Source organism: Columba livia, chromosome Z, assembly GCF_036013475.1.
Source record: "Columba livia isolate bColLiv1 breed racing homer chromosome Z, bColLiv1.pat.W.v2, whole genome shotgun sequence".
In the NCBI taxonomy this organism is placed as follows: domain Eukaryota; kingdom Metazoa; phylum Chordata; class Aves; order Columbiformes; family Columbidae; genus Columba; species Columba livia.
In genome coordinates, this window is record NC_088642.1 from 70,660,882 (window position 1) to 70,681,489 (window position 20,608).

The 20,608-nt window shown below is 36.5% G+C and overlaps 2 protein-coding genes across 4 annotated transcripts in view; one reads left to right on the forward strand and one right to left on the reverse strand.

Annotated features, from left to right (window-relative positions):
* IFT74 (intraflagellar transport 74) overlaps nt 1-20,608 on the reverse strand; it is a 39,133-nt gene that overhangs the window by 12,553 nt on the left and 5,972 nt on the right. For all 3 annotated transcript variants that reach the window (XM_065046314.1, XM_065046315.1, XM_065046316.1), the window contains exons 9-14: nt 8,994-9,132; nt 7,956-8,018; nt 6,164-6,307; nt 5,481-5,521; nt 4,367-4,446; nt 1,244-1,297 (exon numbers count right to left, since the gene is read on the reverse strand). In XM_065046314.1, coding sequence (XP_064902386.1) covers nt 1,244-1,297; nt 4,367-4,446; nt 5,481-5,521; nt 6,164-6,307; nt 7,956-8,018; nt 8,994-9,132 — 521 coding nt within the window. The remainder of the gene's footprint in view (nt 1-1,243; nt 1,298-4,366; nt 4,447-5,480; nt 5,522-6,163; nt 6,308-7,955; nt 8,019-8,993; nt 9,133-20,608) is intronic.
* On the forward strand, nt 13,561-20,526 carry LRRC19 (leucine rich repeat containing 19). The gene is made up of 5 exons (XM_021298894.2): nt 13,561-13,650; nt 16,182-16,274; nt 17,844-18,354; nt 18,555-18,764; nt 20,051-20,526. Exons 1-5 carry the CDS (start codon nt 13,624-13,626, stop codon nt 20,380-20,382), a joined length of 1,173 nt encoding a protein of 390 aa, XP_021154569.2. The 5' UTR covers nt 13,561-13,623; the 3' UTR covers nt 20,383-20,526.

A 20,608-nucleotide genomic window follows, 5' to 3' on the forward strand; every position in this document is an offset into this window, starting at 1 on the left:
CTCATCGGTCTCTCTTCAGGACTGCCAACCTCTTTATGTGCAGAACCAGAGACAATGCTCCAACTGAAGCCTTCCTCAGTGCATAGGGAACATGATTACTTAATGTGTCTGACAAATTACACTCTTACGTGTATCAACTGCTGTGGTATTTTCTCTTCCCTGTTAGTGTGATACTTCTGCAGCATGTTCACTTTCTCTTCCAGTGTAACTCTGAACCATACCACAGAGCTGTGCCTAATGAACTGCTGCCTGTTCTGTATTTTTGCTGTTCATTATTCTGCCCAAATGTATAAACTTAGACTTAATCCTTTTTGAGCGTTTTTGTATTTCATTTCTAATATGCCATAAGTATTTTAAATTCCAACCCTGTCCTCTAGCATGATTTCAGCTTTTTGGATGCAGCATGTTCTGCGAAACTATGTATTTACTCTCTCTGCTGGTCATCCAACTGATTAATAAAAATATTGTCTAGCCTGAACATCCGACACTCCGCAAAACTCTACTCAATGCAGCCTTCCATCTTCGCAGTGAATCCTTCATAATTAATACTTTTGTATCAAATGCACAGTATAGGTTAATAACTGACAATATTTCCCTAGTTTGCTTCCTAGAACACGAGACAGCGGTAGATGTACTGAAGTGAAAATACACATTGTCTGCTCCTCCTCCCTTTTTCTGCAATATTTTCCTGTCAAAGAAGGAAATTAGTTTGTTGTTCTTGACAAATCAATACTAGTGTTATTAATATTCCTGTTTCTGTAATATTTACAAATTGTTTGCTTGCTCATTTTTTCCACAATATTTCTGGAAATTGATACTAAGATGACTGGTCTACACTTTCCTAGCTCCTCATCTTCAAGACGGGTACCATATTTGCTCTTTTCCCATCTTCAAGATTCCTGCATGTTCCTCCAAAACTCTCAAACAGCTCTGGAACAACATCAATATCCTGTGAGGAAGTGTAGAAGCAGAACTAAAAGCAAAACAGTCAGAAGGATGGTGAGGCCACACTCTCATGGTCTGTACTCATATGAAAATCAAGATCAAGCAAGCTTTTGCCGTTCTGCTTCTCAGGAATCAGGTAATTTGAAAATGCAGAAACTCTACAAGTACATTCTTACCCGTATTTCCCTATTGTCAGCTGAGATCTTTCTTTCAGTGTCACAGTAGCTTAAGTCATATTACAACATTTTGGAGAACAGTGTTATAAAAAGGCCTAATTAAAGTATATTAGACAACTTACTGTCCATGCTTTCTTCCCTCTTCTTCAGCTCCTTGTATTTCCAATTTTCCTCTCCTGCAAGAGATATTAATTTAAACTTATATTGCCTCAGTCCTGGATTCCTTTAGGTAGGCAAAATGTCACTTTTAAAAATAAAAAATGTACATGCCTAGAAGCTACAGGACTCATCCCATGTCATTTAATGTAGTCACTTCAACTGACTATGTAATACATTTATATTTTTTTAAAAAAGGTAATTATCTTAATAAATCAGCCTCAATGCAATTTATAGAACCTTTTAGAGTAGAATAAATATTTGGTTTACACAAAGGAAGTTCACAGAACAAATGCTTTGTGTATTTGGGTGCCATGGTTAAAACTTTCTGCAACTGTTGAACATATGGGCCATATCAATGACACTTTCACATATTCGAATGGACTTCCATATGGACATGCAGCTTATAAGCAACAGTGTGACATTCTCAGGGAAATAAACAGGAAAACTGTACCAGCAATGGTATAGGAAAATAAAATGCACAGAAAGCTTTCTACAATTGATTTTAAAAGAACATTTCCATACACATTCTTTATAGTGGTATTAGGAATAATGAACAATATACAATGCATAATTCACTCCATCTTTAAATCCAACTCCTGACTATAAACTAATTAAAATGCAATAGTAAAGTGGGATAACTCATGTATTTGTCACAAGTTTCAAAAAGATGACACAATTCAGCTAGCTCATAATAATTTTAAGTTACAAACATCTAAATTTTTAATTATTTGAGTCTTGGTCACAGATTAATTTTCAGAACAAACTTGTAACTTTAAAGAATACAAAGAAAAAGAATGAACTAGATATAGATATAACTGAGCAAGCAAATTTCTCCAGGTCTTTTTACTTGTACACCCCCATGCTTTCCTTTTTATCTAGTATATGCAAACAATAAGAACAGCCATGGGTCCCTGAGGGACTGTGATTCTGCTCCAGCTTCCTTGCAGCTGTGTCTTTGTTCCTTGCTGGACTCTCTCTTTCATTTTGCAAGGCAAGTCTCCAATACTTAATAATTCAGCCTGTTCTAGTCTTGAAAAGTCAGTTACAGTGAGCCATGAAACAGAAAGCTAAATGATCCACCAAGCGCTTAAAGAAAAAAACACTGAAATAAAGACCACAACCTTTAAAATGTTTTTAAAGATAAGCTTTCTTTAAAACATAATTTTGACATGAATATCTTAGCCTCTCATGCAATTTATGAAGTGTTGAATCTATTCCGTTATAAGTAAATGTTGATTTTGACTAATCAGTTTAACGTAACTGCTAATATACGGAACATTTAATAAGTAGGTGACTTTTACTTATTTAGATTTTCTTAAGTGAAAACTAAAAATAGCTATTTCTATTTATGTTCTGTTTCTTTTGTTTTTCCTGTTCAAAAATGTTCCTAGCACTGAAATATTTATTCTGAAACATTAAGAAAATCCTTAGGTTTTTTTTGTTGTTGTTGTTGTTATTTTTTACCTTAGATTTAACCAAAAAAGTTTAGGAGCTGAAGTTTTGGGAATGCTTTGTAATAGACAGTTTAAATACTGAGCCAGAAGTAAGTTGACTGGGGAGGGACAGAGGACAGGAATCTTAAGGACACACCAAGAAGCTGTTTTAGAGCAGAAGTATGAATGGTTCCGTGGGATTGCCTCTCCACTTGCTAGAGAAGAGCACTCTGGAAGTTCAGATTTCTGTGTCTTAAAATAACTCCTTATTATCATCTTTTTTATTTCCTTTATGCTTTACCACAGGTATAATTCTATCTATATTATACCAGAAGGTAACTTTATCCTGAATATCCTGACTGTTCCTGATATATTGACAGAGAGCAGGTACTTCTCCCTACATATGTTTTAAACCCTCTTCTTCAACAGAGGTCTTTTTCTGAAACAGTGAAAGACATACAGTCCAGCAACAAATGTTTGTGTGTTTAAACCTAACCATAAAATGCAAAAAGCTACTCACTTCTTACCTTCTGCATTTCTCCAAAGATACAAAAAAAAAAGAGTTGCAAGCCAAACAAAAAGGAAAAATTAAAGCAGAAATGTAAATGTGGCAATGATATTATCTGGAAACAAGAAAGCTAATAAAGCAGTCTTAATATTAATAATTATTTGCAGAAAAATAATTAAATACCTGGAGAAAAATATAATAGTTTGTAATGCAAACGATGAGAAACAAGTGTATGAAACATTTGTTATAGGGTAAATTTTAGAATTATTTGTTCACCTTGAAGAGGTTTAGAGATAAATTTTACATTGATCACCTGAGAAAAACTAGAATAGAAAGTAAAGTGTATACAGTAACATTAATTCATCGGTCTTGCAGAGTTTACATAACTTCTTACAAAGTTTTCCAGAATGTATGCACATATTTATGTAACTTCTACCTAAAGAAGATTCTTTATAATTAATAGAAGTTTTTCTATGGGAGAAATTTCTATTTTAGGGAGAATCTTCGAGAGTTGTTGAGGGCCTATGCTCAAACAGGAACATGACTTCCATTGCTAGGGCAAATCCCAGCCTAACCTAGACTAACATACTGCAGCAGATGTTTACTGAAGTTTCTAAGATAAGGCCATTTCTAGGCAGCTCGCAAACTCTTCTTGCAAAAATCAACCCAAGAAGTTTAAAAGACAGATAAAAATAGTGCTAAATTCTGTCTGCTTTACATATAATTATTAAACATTCTCAGCTCCTCATTCACTGACAGTGTATAGGATCATGTAACAGGTAAAATAAATAAAAGCTATTCTAAAGCTGAGCTGGTTCTGCAATGCTGCCAGCAAGATAAACTTCTATTCCTCAAGTAGTCCTAAAAATAAAATTGGGACAGAAAACCAGACAGCTGTACTGTTATGTTATATGGTAGTTTTACTACTCAACATCAACTTGACAAATGTGCCCATAAAGTGGGTACTTCTCATTCCTCACATCAGAAAGCGAAGCCTGCACGCCTAGACACAAAACTTTTTTTGATGGTAAATAATGGACATCTGCATAAGCCTAAGAGTTTCAAGCAACTAATGTCCGCAACAATGTGTTATAATATGAAGAGATGCAGTTCTGCATAGTCTGCTATGGGTCTAGTCACACTACCTTGATGATTCTCCAGATCCATATCAAGTTGTTGAATGACCTTTTTAAAATGGTTTATTTTTTCTTTCACTTCTGTCAGCCTGACAAATAGATAATGAAACCCAAGATTAAAAATGTGTTGTAAAACATTTACTCTTGTAGACAAAAATTGAGAGAAAAATCATGGATAAAAAATAGCAAAACTAATTTTATCAAACCCAAAAGACTATCAGGACAATTTCTGTTATTATAAAAGGTATTTGTAAAGGACCTGTCACATTAGTGCCTATATCTATTAAATATAAGTACTGCTGGTCTGTTCTGTTAAGAACAGTTCTTGCTGTATCATCAGTAGTTTTTAACTTACTCAACTGGTCCCTCTGCTGGTTGCTATACAGCTTTGCAGAGGCACAACATAATGATGAACTGCATCAAGGAACTGTATTCCTTAGAAATTACCAACGTGTTCACCAAAATTAATAAATAAATTGTCAACTAAAACATTGTACTACATTCAGACGAAGTGAGAAAGGAAATTTCTGTAAAAAGAGATAAATCAAAAGGCTCAAAATCACAAAAAATACTGTACTGCTTTACCTCCCCCCACCCAATACATTACTATGTATCATAACATTTACCAGAGTTTCTGGCAAATCTTCTGAAAAGGTTTGATATGCAAGAATCAAGAAGCAATGCCATGTTCCTCTTTAGAACTGAACTTTCTGCAAGCAACTTTGTAACTCTTAGGTTTTCAGAACACATAACAGAAAAACACTTCAAAGTGTGACTGCAGCGTACTATAGGCTCGACTTCATAGATGTCCCAGATGAGCAGTTCTTGAAAATTAATGTCTTCAGCCTTAAAGAAGTTTATATCAGTGCCATGTCCAATTTATATTATCAAGGAATGTTCATAAGGAAAGGAAGTATCTTATTTTGCAGATCTAAATGGCCTATTCCCTATAGAAGTTGTTTAGCTCAAACAGAAGGATATTCCGTTCTCTGTGGAAGGTTAACTCTAGCAGAGACTCAAAAACGTGGTTATGTTCAAAAAGTTCATAGAAATATGTGACGGAATTCAGCTGTCTTTAGGGTCTAAATGTAGTCTGTAACAACAGCATAATGGGATTACTCACTGTCTTTCCATGCTTGCTATTTCTTGACTATCATCCTTAACCTATAAAAAAGCGTAACAACTTTAATGTATGAAATAAAGTCTACAAATTTAAAAAAGGAAAATAAAAAAAATTCTTAATTCAGCAGACAGGGAACAGAAACTCAGAATATGAAATCACAAACTTGTCACATTGTCCAACAATGCCTCTTCATTGAAAAGAAGCTATATGATTTAAATGTTATGTCTTCCAAATCTCCTGCTTTTTCAATACACGTTAAAAAAATCAGACATACTTATCAGTGTCCTTCAGTCCAATAATCCGTATAGTATATATGGACAATTACATAACACAGCATAGACCCTTGTAAACTAAACTGTTCCTGTATTGGTACACTAGGTACCTCTCAAGGATACTGTCTGGAGTTATGTTACAGAACTGTTCAATACGGTAAGTTTTCCCATACCAACGTGTCTGCTGAATTGGAACAAGTCAACCATCTGAAAATCTGACTGTACTCATTTTGTTTTGGCTGAACCTTAAACACCCCATCCAGCCAGTTCTTCAGCTGTTCTTCATTTCAGATGATCTGTGCTGCTTAAAGAGCAAATAAAGGCAAGATTCAAATTCAAGTATTTTCAAATATTATCATCCTTTAAAATACTGACTCAGAACATCTTTTGCATAACAATTTATGTTCTTGCCTGCTTTAGTAATCTCTCTCTTTCCTCCTGTGGAGATTCCATGTTCTTATCCTCCACAATCATTTGATCTCGACGCTCCTCGAGGTCATGGAGCTTTTCATACAGCTGCACAGCCTCCTGTTTCACCTGAGAGTGTGCTATTTCCTGGAGGGAAAACCAAACACCTACTAGCTGTTTTCAGATGGTAAGAGAATGTTGCAGAAACTATGCTTCAGCTCAGAAACACTTAGCTATACCTTGAAAGTGAAGCTTATCTGTTACAAACAGTACAGAGACAGTATAAACTTTATGACACATATTCTCAATATTGTGTTTTCTAGAGTGGAATATCTCAGTCAGCTACTTCTTGCTTTATGAGTTCATCCTCAGGTCAATTTCCTGAGTAGATTTATTACTTCATCATTTCTAGGGGATCATAAACCATATACAGTATTCAAAATAACCAGAAAAATGTCTAGTAGTATTTGAAAATTATACTTGCTGAATAGATACATGACTGTACATTTCAGCCCATAGATCCTTTTATCCATGAAGGACTCAATACAAGAAAATTTACCTCAATCTAGCAATATGACAGTGTATTAGAAGTCTGTGTTTATATATGTATGTGGGATAAAAAATATCCTAGCAGGTACCAGTTATGCTTCAAGTGTTGCTTATGAAATGGAATGTGGAACACAAAAATAATTCTCACACATCCTGAAGGCTGAAAATATACTGAAAAACTAGGTCTCACAAATCCCTAAGAAGGATGAGAATGATAATTTCATGTTTATCTGCATAGAGTTATTCCAAATCAAATGTCACACAAGACATTTGAAACCACGTGATTAACTAAAGCAAGGAAACGTCACTATTGCTACCAAAATTTTGTACTTGACATCTAGTAAAAACAGTTTTTAGCAACCCCAGGTTCCAGTATAAGTTGGGGTATGATCCATTAGAGAGCAGTGTAGGGGAGAGGGACCTGGGGGTCCTGGTGGACAGCAGGATGACCATGAGCCAGCACTGTGCCCTTGTGGCCAAGAGGGCCAATGGCATCCTGGGGTGTATTAGAAGGGGGTTGGTTAGTAGGTCAGAGAGGTTCTCATTCCCCTCTACTCTGCCCTGGTGAGACCACATCTGGAATGCTGTGTCCAGTTCTGGGCCCCTCAGTTCCAGAAGGACAGGGAACTGCTGGAGAGAGTCCAGCGTAGGGCAACCAAGATGATTAAAGGAGTGGAGCATCTCCCTTATGAGGAAAGACTGAGGGAGCTGGGGCTCTTTAGTTTGGAGAACAGAAGACTGAGGGGCGACCTTATTAATGTTTATAAATATACAAAGGGTGAGTGTCACGAGGATGGAGCCAGGCTCTTCTTGGTGACAAACAACGGTAGGACAAGGGGTAATGGGTTTAAACTGGAAGATAAGAGGTTCCACTTATACTTGAGAAGAAACTTCTCAGTGAGGGTAACAGAGCACTGGAACAGGCTGCCCAGGGAGGTTGTGGAGTCTCCTACTCTGGAGACATTCAAAACCTGCCTGGACACCTTCCTGTGTAACTTCATCTGGATGCTCCTGCTCCAGTAGGGGGATTGGACTGGATGATCTTTTGAGGTCCCTTCCAATCCCTAGCATTCTATGATTCTATGATTCTATGAAATTATTGGTAGAAAAGAGAGAGGCAGCTTTGCCTTCCCATTCTAGAGCATGATCCTACAGTGTCTGAAAATTTAGGAAGAAAGATTCTACCGTATTTTTACATTAGAGTTCACCAAAGATTGGTAGAGAGACCACCTGTTATCATACATACAGCTCTTAGAGCCTCCTCCTTTACATTTAGTGCATGCAACTCTTGCTGTTGAACAACCATTTCCTAAAGAGGAAAAAAATGCAAAATTGAGATAAGAATTACTACTTGATGAGAGTGCTTTACATTCTGCAACATTACTTTACATCCTGCAACTTAGTATTTATAAAATGCTGTAAAACATCTCATCAGTGCTCTTAAAAATTTAAAAGACAATAATATTGTGTCCATCTTCTCCAAGTAACTCAGATATAACATTCAATTACTTTCACAATCCAACTTTACTGATAAACTCTTATCATTGTTATTTGCAGTTGGGCTGTAACAAAAAAATTGTTTGCCCCTTTTCCATTATTTTTCTTAAAATCGGTACCGACGGTGGAATTTATCACTTCTACTTCAGAAATTTCAAGTCAGATTTTACAATCTGACCTAGCCACCACAGTTCCTTCATAGTCCAGAAAGAGACAGGTAGGCCCTGATTAGTGACTCAGCCCATCCTAAGACAGCTGGGAAGATGCCTGTCTCTCTGTACAGACTATACAGTGAAGCTTTCTAAGACTGTATGCCTGAATCTGGGTGATCCCAGAGAACCTAGAAATCTTACTGCTTTTGTTAATATTAGAATTAGTGAAGTCACAAAAATTTTACAAAGCCCAGTTCATTTTTCTGATACATTCAGATGGAAAAGAACAACAACAAAAACCAGTAAGATTCACTTTTGCAAACAGGAAGAAAACTTTCTACTTAAGCGAACCAAGAAAATTGCTAGGGTGGTTTTTCCCTTTTGTTTGCTTTTTACACATGATGAAACATCTAAGCACTACTATGGCTTTTCAAATCTGCATGTCAGTCCCCAAATTCAAAAGGAAAATTATGAACATCAAAAAGTATTTGGTTTTAGTCAATTGCTCTATATATTTTTTGGCACTTCTACAATTGATTAAGGTACCAGCAAGCTCTTTAATACTTGAATTGCATCTGGAACCAATGGAGCCAGACTGGGAAGCATTTTAGGTAAATACAATGAAACAAACCAACCTGTGAGAGTTTTTCATTTGCAGCCTTCATCTCTATGTATTTAGTTTGATCTTCCTGTGACATGTCTTTTATTATGTCTTCTGCTACAACCTTTTCACGCTCAATATCTTCTTCTACAGCCTGAATTAACTTTTCTATGCTGTAAAAACAGAACATTTTTGTAACTTTTACTAGTTGATGTTTATTTTAAGCATCTGTTTCAAACTCCAGTATTCCTTTCTCCAGGTTTTGTTAAAGACAAGATCAGTTTCTCTTTTAGTGAATTTTCCTTTCAGCTAGGTTCTTCTAAGTAACTGCACTTTTCTGAATTTGGCTGCATGTTTTTCAGATGCTGTTTGCTCCGGAGCTGATATCAGTAGCAATGTTAGGCAGAAGAGCCCAAGGTTTAGACTTATTGCTATGGCAGCCAAGGTTACTGATTAATTTTGCACATCCCATAAGTGAGAGGGGCGTGTTTCCAAGGAGGGATGGACAAAACAGGTTACTAAAATCAACCAACTAAGCATTCCATCCCATACATGTCATACACCGTATAAAAGTGAGAGATCATGAGGGTCTCATTCTCTTCGACCACGGCCAGAATCTGAAGAGTACTCTGCCTGACACCCTTCAGCCTCACTGAAATGATTCTTTAGCACAGAACTACACAGACTTCAAAAAAAAAAAAAAAAGAGGAGTTATCTACTTGTATCTAATCCTCTTGGAGCTGGATTAGCTACAAAAACATTCACACCACAGAACGCAGAAGATGAAGAACTCTTTGCCCTTACAGTACCCGCAGTACTTTCCAACACTCCCACCTGTCTACCTGCATAGTCCCCAACACTGGCAAAAGTATAGTACACCCTCTTGGTTGCTCTCAGTCAGTGAATTCCTGGAATAAGAACAGTCAGTTTGAAATAAAGAAGCTGGTGTGTGATTTGTGAATGCACATAAAGAAAACTTATTATATGGATACAATTATTTGACTGTGCTGGATAAGAATCAGGTTATTTTATTCTAGCAATGAATCACTGTATTCCTCAAGAATGGAGAGAGGCTTCAGAGTTTAGGAGGTGTGGAGCTTCATAACCATGCAAGAATTAAGAAATTAGGCATTCCTGACATTCTTGATTTGTGACTTTAATCTGGTTAGGAAATCAATGGGCTGCAACCATAAATACTTCTCTGTCACTGCAGCTATAGTGAGCTACAAGTAAATGTATTAGCAGATTTACGTAAGGCATGAAGAGTTGTTCTGTTTCATGTATTGCCTGGTAATTTCTATGAAACTTCTAAAAGCTAGAAAATCAAATAATTTGAGAACATAGCTAAAAATAAAGCAAATTAACAGAAACTTATGAGATCCTGAAGAGTATACCTTCCTTTCCTTCACAGTTCATGAGATTGTTTTAACTGTTTCCTTGTTTCCAGAGTGACTTTCGCTGTTAACAATGACAAAATCAGCTGGACACCTTCCTTCAGGATTTATTTTTCTTCTATTTTTCAGTAACTCTTCCTGAGTTGCAAGATGCCAACCATTTTAATTGTGTAACTGACACTATTGGAACAATGATTGCTGCCAAGAACATCCTCAGGCTTAAAAGACGATGCAAAATAGTGGAACTGCACAAGAATAAGCTCAGGGTAAGGGAATAAGGAAAACTTCATAGAAGCAGAGTAGAGATGATGTTGGAATGGACTTCTGAAGGTCATCTGGTCCAGCTCCACTACTCAAAGCACAGTCAGGCAGAGCAGGTTGTCAGGGTCTTGTTCAGGCAGGTTTTGAGTATCTTGAAGGATGGCGACCCCACTTGTCCGACTTGTCCATGCAATGTTTTGATGTTTGGACACTCTTACAGTAAAAAAAGTGTTTTTTCTAACATTTAAATGGAATTTCCTGTTCTTAAATTTGTGGCGTTTGTCTCTTGTTCTGCCTTTCAGCCTCACTGAGAAGACGCCAGCTCCATTTTTTTTTTACTTCTGCCTGTCATGTTTTTACTTTGATAAGATATCCACTAAGCCTACTCTTCTAGACCTTAAAAAATCCCATCTCCCTCAGCCTTTCCTCATAGTTTTCACCACCTCCAAGGAATTTTCAAAAAAGATTCAAAAATGTAACCAGTTTTCCAGCTGGCTTCAAGAAAGATCCATGATCTCCAGGAATGTGAAGATGTTAAGCAGAAATTCTGTCAGGTTAGCAACCCATGCTGCGAAGATGCTTTCGAACCTGATGATGAAGAAACAAAATGAAGCGAATTGCCACTTTCTGTGGTGAATTTGGAATCCACTGGGACTGCCGAAGAAATACTGGGTGGTTGTAACATGGTTGAGACCCCACCTAGAGTTTGGTGTCCAGATCTGGAGTTCTCAATACAAGAAAGACATGACCTGTTGGAGAGGGGCCAGAGGAGGCCACAAAAATGATCAGAGGGCTGGAACAGCTCTGCTGTGAGGACAGGCTGAGAGAGTTGGGGTTGTTCAGCCTGGAGAAGAGAAGGCTTCAGGCAGACCTTATTGTGGCCTTTCAGTACTTAAAGGGGCCTATAAGAAAGATGGGGACAGACTTTTTTAGCAGGGCCTGTTGTGACAGGAAAAGGCTGATGGTTTTAAACTAAAGGATGGGAGATTCAGACTAAATACGAGGAAGAAATTTTTTACAATGAGGGTAGTAAAACACTGGTCCAGGTTGCCTAGAGAGGTGGTAGATGCCCCAACCCTGGAGATATTCCAAGACCAGGCTGGACGGGGCTCTGAGCAACCTGATCTGGGTGAAGATGTCCCTGCTCATGGCGGGGAGTTGGACTGGGTGATCTTTGAAGGTCCCTTCCAACCCAAACTATTCTATGATGACATCAAATGGAATACCCTCATGAGAGTAAAAGAGGTTTGTTCAGACCCAGTCCAAATAAGAGACCCTCACTGTAAGTCCACCAGTTGTGAATGGACAATTACATTATGCTTGGTAGTGGAAAGGAGTAATTTTTTAAGTGAAGCATGTTCTTAAGCTGTGACAGTGGTTTCATTCAAGACCCTCTGGAAGGCATGAACTTGGTAGTTGGCAGGGAGCTTTCATATCACTTCTTTATTGGAGGCTCCTCATTCCTCAATCTGGGCCTACAAAAGCTGTTGCAAGGTCTCAGCAGCAACAGTTTCTCTCAATCAAGCCCAACTGAAGGCATGACAGAATAAAAAGAAACTGCAATGATGAATTCAAGAAAATGTTAAATTTGCTGATTTCCAAAATATGTATCAATACTAGATGTAATTCACCTGGAGGGACTGTCAGTAACAATCACAGGGAACTTGTCTTTCAGTACAAACATGGTGCCTTTTCCTGGAGATCACTGGGGCATCTAGGGAGGGAGAAAAGAACACTGCTTGCTACGTTTCTCCTGTGTTCCAAAACACCATGTGGAAGCAGCTGCCACCACTGAGGGCAGTGATGTCTCCAGGGTCTACTGGATTTTTCTCATCTGTGCCTGAGACTGCAAGTATGAATGGCAGAGCAAGGAAAAAAACATCGCCCCATAGACGTAAAATATGTGTGGACACTTTCACTGAGGCAAGTCTCCCTTGTAATGTGAGATGGACTCCTGGCTAAATCCTTCATGTGATCCAGTATGTCCTTGAGACTAGAAGTGTTTAACTTAGCTGTGATTCATCTTCTCTGGTAGAAACCTTTTGACAGGTCAAAACTCAGTGATTTTCCACGGGGCAATAAAAGCATCAGCAATGGCTGTCACAGGAAGACAATTAATTACCACAAGTAATTTGAAGACTACTGATGAAACCAAATTGGGGCTGAGGCTTGGAAAAGTTGCAGAATGTGCAGAGATACTAAGCAAAAAATCAAAGTGGCAACAACATCAAAGAGGAATAATAAAGTAAAATGGTTTCTACAGCCACATATTTGAAAGGAATGGAGAATGAGAGAAAACTGAACCGTCTTGTAGTTTGATGATGTGCAAAATGGGCACCAATGCATGAAAAAATTTATTGAACATAGTGCTTGTCTATCAATATAATCCCCTTTTCACCCTGAATATAGACATGAACTCAAATCGAAGCAAGTACCATTTGTTTTTAGAATTTCTTCCTGAATTATAGCCCATATAGCAGATGTCCTTAAGCGGTTGTAATTCTTTGTAATAATGAGCTTTATGTATCACATCGCACAACTCCTCTGATGCTGATGTTTCTACAACACAAGAATGTAACACAGACTTAGCTAACTACTACAGACCTTTACTTCAGTATGCAAATATCTTGACATTCTCTTCATTTGATGACTGCTAACTTAAAAAAATGCAAGTTTTCTTCTGTCTCCAGCATTTCTTTAATTGACTATGACCCAACTTACTTGTAAATTCCCTGTGGCATTTTAACTCAGTTCTTCCTATATGATCTGGAACTTGACACTTGAGCATACTACTGTTAGACTTCCCTATTGGCTGCAGAACCAATTAAATTCAAGATGATTATAAGAAGTTGCTCAACCTGGTCAATCTTTTGCTAAGGATCTTCTAGGTTTATTATTTTTTTTACACTGCCTGCTTATTCATCAGGTGCAAAGGTTGAACAAAAACAAAGTGCTGTTGCACCGTATTATTTCTTGTCAGTGCACTGCAAAATCTACACATATGTACATATGCTGCCTCTAAGAAGCAACAGAAAGGTAAGACCCTTGGCAGATCTTTTTCAAAATGTAGGCAAAGATTTGTTAGTATAATTTTGTTGCTAGACTCAAAACAAGTACATCTGGAGATCTACATTAAAAGTGCAGGAATTACTATGAACCTTGAACATGCCAAGTTGTTAAGTAAATTCTGCTTCAGCAGGGAACAGTCAGTTTCCTCTCTGAAAAGCAGACTACCAGACTATCTAAAGTCCATTACTTCCCCAAATCTGCCTTTTTCTTTACAAATATAAGAAAAACAATATGATTTACATTCCTATTAAATGATAACATTTTTTAAAGTTTTCAGAGGAAAACTTTTTAAGAAAATGCTTTTAATTACAAGGAAATGTCAAGGTATTACCAATGTTCTGCCAGGCTCAGTTTCTTTCTAAAGCAATTACTTTAAACAGCAATCCTTAAAGTCTTGTTCTAGTAAACAGCTAAACTGTCACTAAATTACAGGTGCTTTTCTGTTCTTCTACTGATTATAAGGGTTCCCACACACGTAATGTAGAAAATCAAATTTCTAAGAACCTCCCTAACTTTTCAGTAGAAACTAAAGTAAAAAACAGGAACAATGTTTTTGACATAGACATATGTAGAGCGAATTTTTAGACAGGAAAGGATTTTTCAAGTCAATGGCATCCACTTCATTGAGACATATTAACTTTTTGCTTGAAGTTTTCAAAAACTTTTAAATTAACTTTCATTTTCTATTTGATTGTTATTAACTTACAGGCTGATTTTTAAAACAATATTTTAATATGTTTTCCCCACTCAATTAAAGACAGTCTTTTTAATCTGCAAATTGCAATAGTACTATTATTCCGTGTTTCTAGATTGCTTGGTTAAGGCCCACTTGTTTCTGAACATCTTGAAAGTGATGTCTTTGAAGTCCAAGTAAGCCCCGAAATCCAACTGTTAACGTAGTCTATACCTGGAGTCCTCAAACTGCATCATGTTTTCCACTAGGAAAATACAAACTGGCCCCAAAAATTATGAAGGCCACCAGTATTGTCATGGACAAGAGCAACACCTAATGCAGAATATAACACCACACTGGCTGTTGCTGCTAGTACCCCTTGTCCCTGCCACTGATAATGTCTAACAAAAAGGTTTATGAACTCTTTTTGTATTTAATGTAAATTTCCAACAGCAGTAGAAAAGCACAATAGATTGGAACAGTGTTAAGTGGCATTTACCACCTTCTTTCTAAGAAGCTAGTAAGCTTCCAGGATGATTCAGCTGGGTGAATAAGGTCAGTACTCAGACATACAAAGGTATAGAAGCAATCAATTAGACTTGAGCAATTTGTTCTGTGACCTCATTTACTCCGTACTGATCAAAGGCCTCCTGGCACTCTGTTTAAGGATTGGTGGAATTTAAGGAATCTGGCTGTCTGCCTATATTTAGCATTTTTCGTGCAATTGAGCTTCCTTATGTAATCTCCCCCCTTTTCTACGTTAAATTCAGCGAATAATCTCCACAGCTCAAGTTATAATACAATAAACACTTGTAAACAAGTATCTTACACCTTATCTTTTGAGTCTTTTTTAACCTGGAAGATAGGAATCTGGGAAGGACATACTGAGGCTCACTTAGCCCACGGTCTTTCCTCTTCAGATGCTTAAGAAAAAGTGTAAAAACAAAGGGACAATCTACCTTTTACAAAACACTTTAATTTAAGTCTGAAATAAACAAGGACTGATTTAAAATCCTATAGAGATGGTTTAACATTCACGTTCAAAATCAGTAGATCTTGCAAATAATGCCCAATTCAAAGGGGACACATAAGTGACACTTTCTCTGAGAGAAGTTAATGTCATACCATTTGTCAGAAAAACTTTCCTGACTCCCAAAAAATAAGGTTCAAATCTGTACAAAACCTCCAGAATAAGACTGAACCATGTTTACTTAGTTCCAAAGATCAGAGCAAAAACTACACCTTTAGTATACGTAAGTCCAGGTTTATGTCATATGATCTCTGTTATATGATGTATAAGAAAGAGATTACAAGATCAATCTACTAACTAAAAATGCAAAAACCCCCTGCTTAATAACTTCTGTAAGAACATAAATCTGACTGGATAAACCAACAATTAATCTAGTGCAACAACAGAAATTATTTAGAAAGCACACAAGTCTGAATATTTTCTGCAGTTTACTCCTATCATAGTCTTCCAGTACATATAACTGCTTTAACAGGAATATTAATGACTACATCCTGGCCTATTAATTTTATCTATTTATGAAACTGTTGTCTACTAATTTGTCCAATCAATCCCTTTAGTATTTGCTAATACAGTCTGCTCACTGCATTTTAGGTTTGGGTCGATTAAGTGAAAGCTGCATGCATTAATTCTGATAACCTATGTTTTGCCTCTTAATTTTGCATTTAGTAATACCTATGTAGAACAAAATTCATTAAATTGTCATGGAAAGAACAGTATCTATTAATTTGGTGAACTACCACTAGGGAAGACACTGGTATTCTGGTCTTGGTATACAAAAGTGTCGTTTTTTGCTAGGCTCTAAACATGAAACTCTCTTGGCTTGTGATCTGGGCTGGAACACTGTTTCTAAATTCAGTCACTGCTGACTGCAATAGTACTTCTCAAATGGTAAGTTTTATGTGTATGTAAATTATCCTTATTTTTGAAAGATACACTAGAAGCTAAATGCATTTAAAAAACTACCTTGTAAACATAGAATTCCCAAAGGAAGAAGCACCTAGAGACAAACAAGAAGACATGGTTTTCCACACAGTGGACAACAGGCTGCTAACAGTCATTTTAAGTGGGTGAATAACACTGAAACATATTAGAGATGGTTTTATATTTCAGTTAAATCTCTTTGTAGACAACAGTAGTGCCTCCTTTATCCTTTTGGAAATGAACTGAAAAGCAACAGTTATGTAGACACAGAGAACTACCGCTCCACTTAGAAAGATTCATTGAATTAGTACTTGCCCAACGCAAGTTTGTAAAACATTTTGAAACATTTTGAAAGTTATTTTTCAGTGATTAATTTAGTGGATTTTGTATGCATTGGAGAATGGAGGAGAAGGAAGAAGTCTTGATTAACAGCTAAGCGATAAAACTATTTGCTCTGACTCACTGCCTACAGGTCCAGTACTGCATCTACTGCTTGTTTATCTTTGGGACAAACATGAAAAACAACAAAAAACCCCCACACAATTGGTGTATACCATGTAGAAAAAGCACTTCAACGACATGTGTTTTAAAATAAGCTATCTAGACTCAATCTGGTCACAGCATTAACAAGCTGAACAGAGTCTACTTATTTAGGAAGAGGTATAATACAAACAATCTGTTTCCAGTACTTCCAGTACTTTCCTTTAAGGACAGTTCAAGTATGTTGAAACTGAACGGTAGTCTGCAATGATGTATAGATACACATATACAGAAATCTACTATTTTTGGAAAAAAAAATGTTTCAACGTATTGAGAGTAAACACTCTCAAGCCTGAAAAGACTGCAGCTATGCTAAACTTCAACCCAGAAAAACAAAATGAAGTGCAATATATATATATACATATATAAAAATAAGCATATACATAGAGTACATATATAAGCGTATCTGTATATAGTGTATATAAAAATACTAAATATATAAAAATATATACTTAATGTTTTGTTATAGGTCTGTTTTAAAGATGTTTTTAAAGAGTAAACATAGTTGGTTTTAAAACAAAACAGTATATTTGAAAAAGCATACTTGTATTGATTTTCAGCCTTGAATTGACTTCCTCTAAGATACCTTCTTTCCAGATTATGTGGGAAAGGAATAATTTTCTACCCAGCCAACCTGCTCACAGAATTCTAAAACAGATAGCCCTACTGATTCCAAAATAGCATGCCAAACTGGTTATATTTTGGATGATCATCACATAAAGAGCCTTGCATCTCAAACAGTTTAAGCAGTAAATGATCTGAAACTTCAGGTCTCAATACACTAGGAGGATTCATTCCCCTGTATCACCAGACTATGAGCATATTAAGGAACACAAATAAAATGTCATGAAGAACAGTAGAACTCGTCTTTTAAAATGCTGGCATTAAAAAATACAAGAAAGATTTTTCATGCCCTTAATAGTCATTGCTGAGACACTTTAATCACTAGAACTTTCCTATAGTATTTAATTGTTGTCATTGTCTTTTTTTCAACAGGTCACTTGTGAGGAGTCTGGAAAGAACCTCTCTAATATCCCCACTAACCTTTTCCAAAATGTTACTAACTTAAGCCTGAAAAATAACAAAATCACTTTAAAAGATAGTGACAAAGATATTCTTCAAAGTTTTATTAACCTCACTGAACTCTATCTAAATGAAAACATGATTACCCTACTGTATAATAACAGCTTCTGCAATCTGACAAAACTCATAATTCTGGATATCAGCAACAATCAGATTAGCACAGTTCATAAAGCAGCATTTGCAGGTTTAAATCAACTGTTAGTGTTGAATCTATCCTATAACATGATTACTCAACTAGACTCAGGTGTATTTACCTCCCTAAACAGTCTGACAGTTCTAAACCTACACTATAATTTGCTGAAATCTTTTGATATAAAATCAGCTTTGAAAGTGATTAAAATTGTTTTATCTGGAAACCCATGGACTTGCTCCTGTGACCTCCTTGATTTACAGATCAGGTTAACTGCCTCTGGAGTGGCAATTGGTAAGTGTTGCAGCAGTTGATGCTCATTTACATCAAGTAGCCTTATCTTGTTTGTTTTTTTTTTTTTTTTCCCTGATCTGGATAATATTCACCATCAACTTTTTTTGCAGTAATACCTTAGTTATCCATGAGGTTTTTTTGGACTAGAGTGCCATTTAATTACCAGTATCTCACAGCCTTTCCGCTGGTCACATTCACAGAAAATGAAAACAACACTACATGTACTTTTCCAAACACCGAGGAAAGATTCTCCATCCAGACAGCAGCCATCCTACTAGCTGACTGCAAAACTCAAAAAGCTTCCTTAGAAAACACTACCACTTCCACTTCTGCTATTAAGCTTAGAAGGAGTGCCTTACTAACAACTCTGACTCCAAAAAACATCACTGGAAACAATGGAACACATGCAGGTAATATATCAATGTTTTGCTTTGCTGCTTACAAGCTGTTTGATTTGCTGGTCCATGATTCCATACTGTTTTATATTCCTAGTACACTGTAATTCTTCCATAAAAGCCTGGGCTATGGAGCAAGAATACTTCCAGGTTTTGGTAGACTAGACACATTATGGTGAATTTTAAGCTCTGCTGAATAAATGTTAAAAACAGATAAACCACACCTGAGTTCTCAAATGGTTGTACAAACTGATGACACAGTTTCAAAGGGCTGAAATTTAGATAATTGTCCAGATCTCTTCCTAACAGAAACAGACAAGTAACTTTAAAAAAAAATCAATTACTTCTTCCAAACTAACTGCTTTCTAGATATAGTTGTCTTCTTAAAATGTGAGTAAGCTTATTAATTTTATTCCTGCCCTCAACTCTGTTCAGTGGAAAGGACGTGGATGTGCCTATCCCATATTCTTGGAAAATTTCAATGATAGTCTGCTTAATTTTCTTCATCTTTTGACATTAAATCCAGCATCGCTCTGTAATACTGTAGCTCTTCTTTTGGTAAAGATTTTTTTCTTTCTTTCTTTTTACATGCAATTTTATGTTGTACTCCACTCTTCCATAATGAAAAGATTTACTTCTAGCTTCTGGCTAATGCAGAAGAAATATCAGTCTCCAGACACATACACAAATTGTAAGCCATCTCACTGCCACACACTTCTTCTGCTGTAGCAGCTGTAATGATTTTAGGACAGTGGCCACCACACAAAACCAGCTTATAAATAAAGACTACTGGCAACTACAGTCTGTTGAAACTTTTATTATAAAAGAAATACAATTGAAAGGATACATCAAAGAAAAGATGTAATATTTTAGGGTGTGGACATTACCACCATGCAGAAATTTAAGCCTGGAAAATAGAATTTGAAGTCAATTACTGATTTTTTTTTTCCAAAGCCCCATCTTGGACTTTCAATTTTGAAAAAAAAAGACTATTTGATCTTTTACATGACCTCAGAACTTTATCTGGGTTCTAAACTATTTTTTTTTTATAAATATGCATGGTGGATTTATATCGCTAGGAAATATAGGATGTATATGCAGTGTTGGTCTATATGATGTTACTGGCTCCCCAATAGCACAGCAATAACACTCTACTAAAGCTTCTGAGACACTGTATAACTGCCTGTCATTATTTATTTTACGAGTTCTCAATTTAACTACAAAAAAAAATAAAAATCAAAGAGTTCCTGCTGGTATTTCTCACAAAAATTACTCTTTTTTTTCCCCCGTCTGTTTTAAAGAGTTACCACGTCTTGGCAAAAGCTGGACCTTCCTAGCAGGTGTCCTAGGGTTTGTCCTAAGCACTACGCTTCTGATTTTTACTGCTATAAAGTGCCCAACATGGTATCAACATCTGATCAGCTACCGTCACCGTCGTCTGGAAGAACGTGACTCAGAGATGTTTGAACAGGAGTTCTCAGCTGACATGAGTTCTTCCCCTACAGTATCGGGTACAGACAATGAAGATGCCACAGTAATATTTGAGAAAATTCATGCATTTGTGCCTGGGGAAGATGGATTTATTGAGGATAAATATATAGATATAGACTCTTATGTAACTGAGGAGAGTTAATGTCATAAACAATGGATGATGAACTGACTTATGAAAACTGTGGTGGACTTGTACATCTGCATTACACTACTGAAGTACAATACAAAATGAAGCTAAGCAGTCCCGTCTCCTTTCATCTTGTCAAATCCATAACAAGGTATTACTGCATGAATTATGAAGCTAGAGAATGTGGTGATGTGCATGCATTAGTGTCACAACAAATATTTCAAAACATGCAAAAAATAGT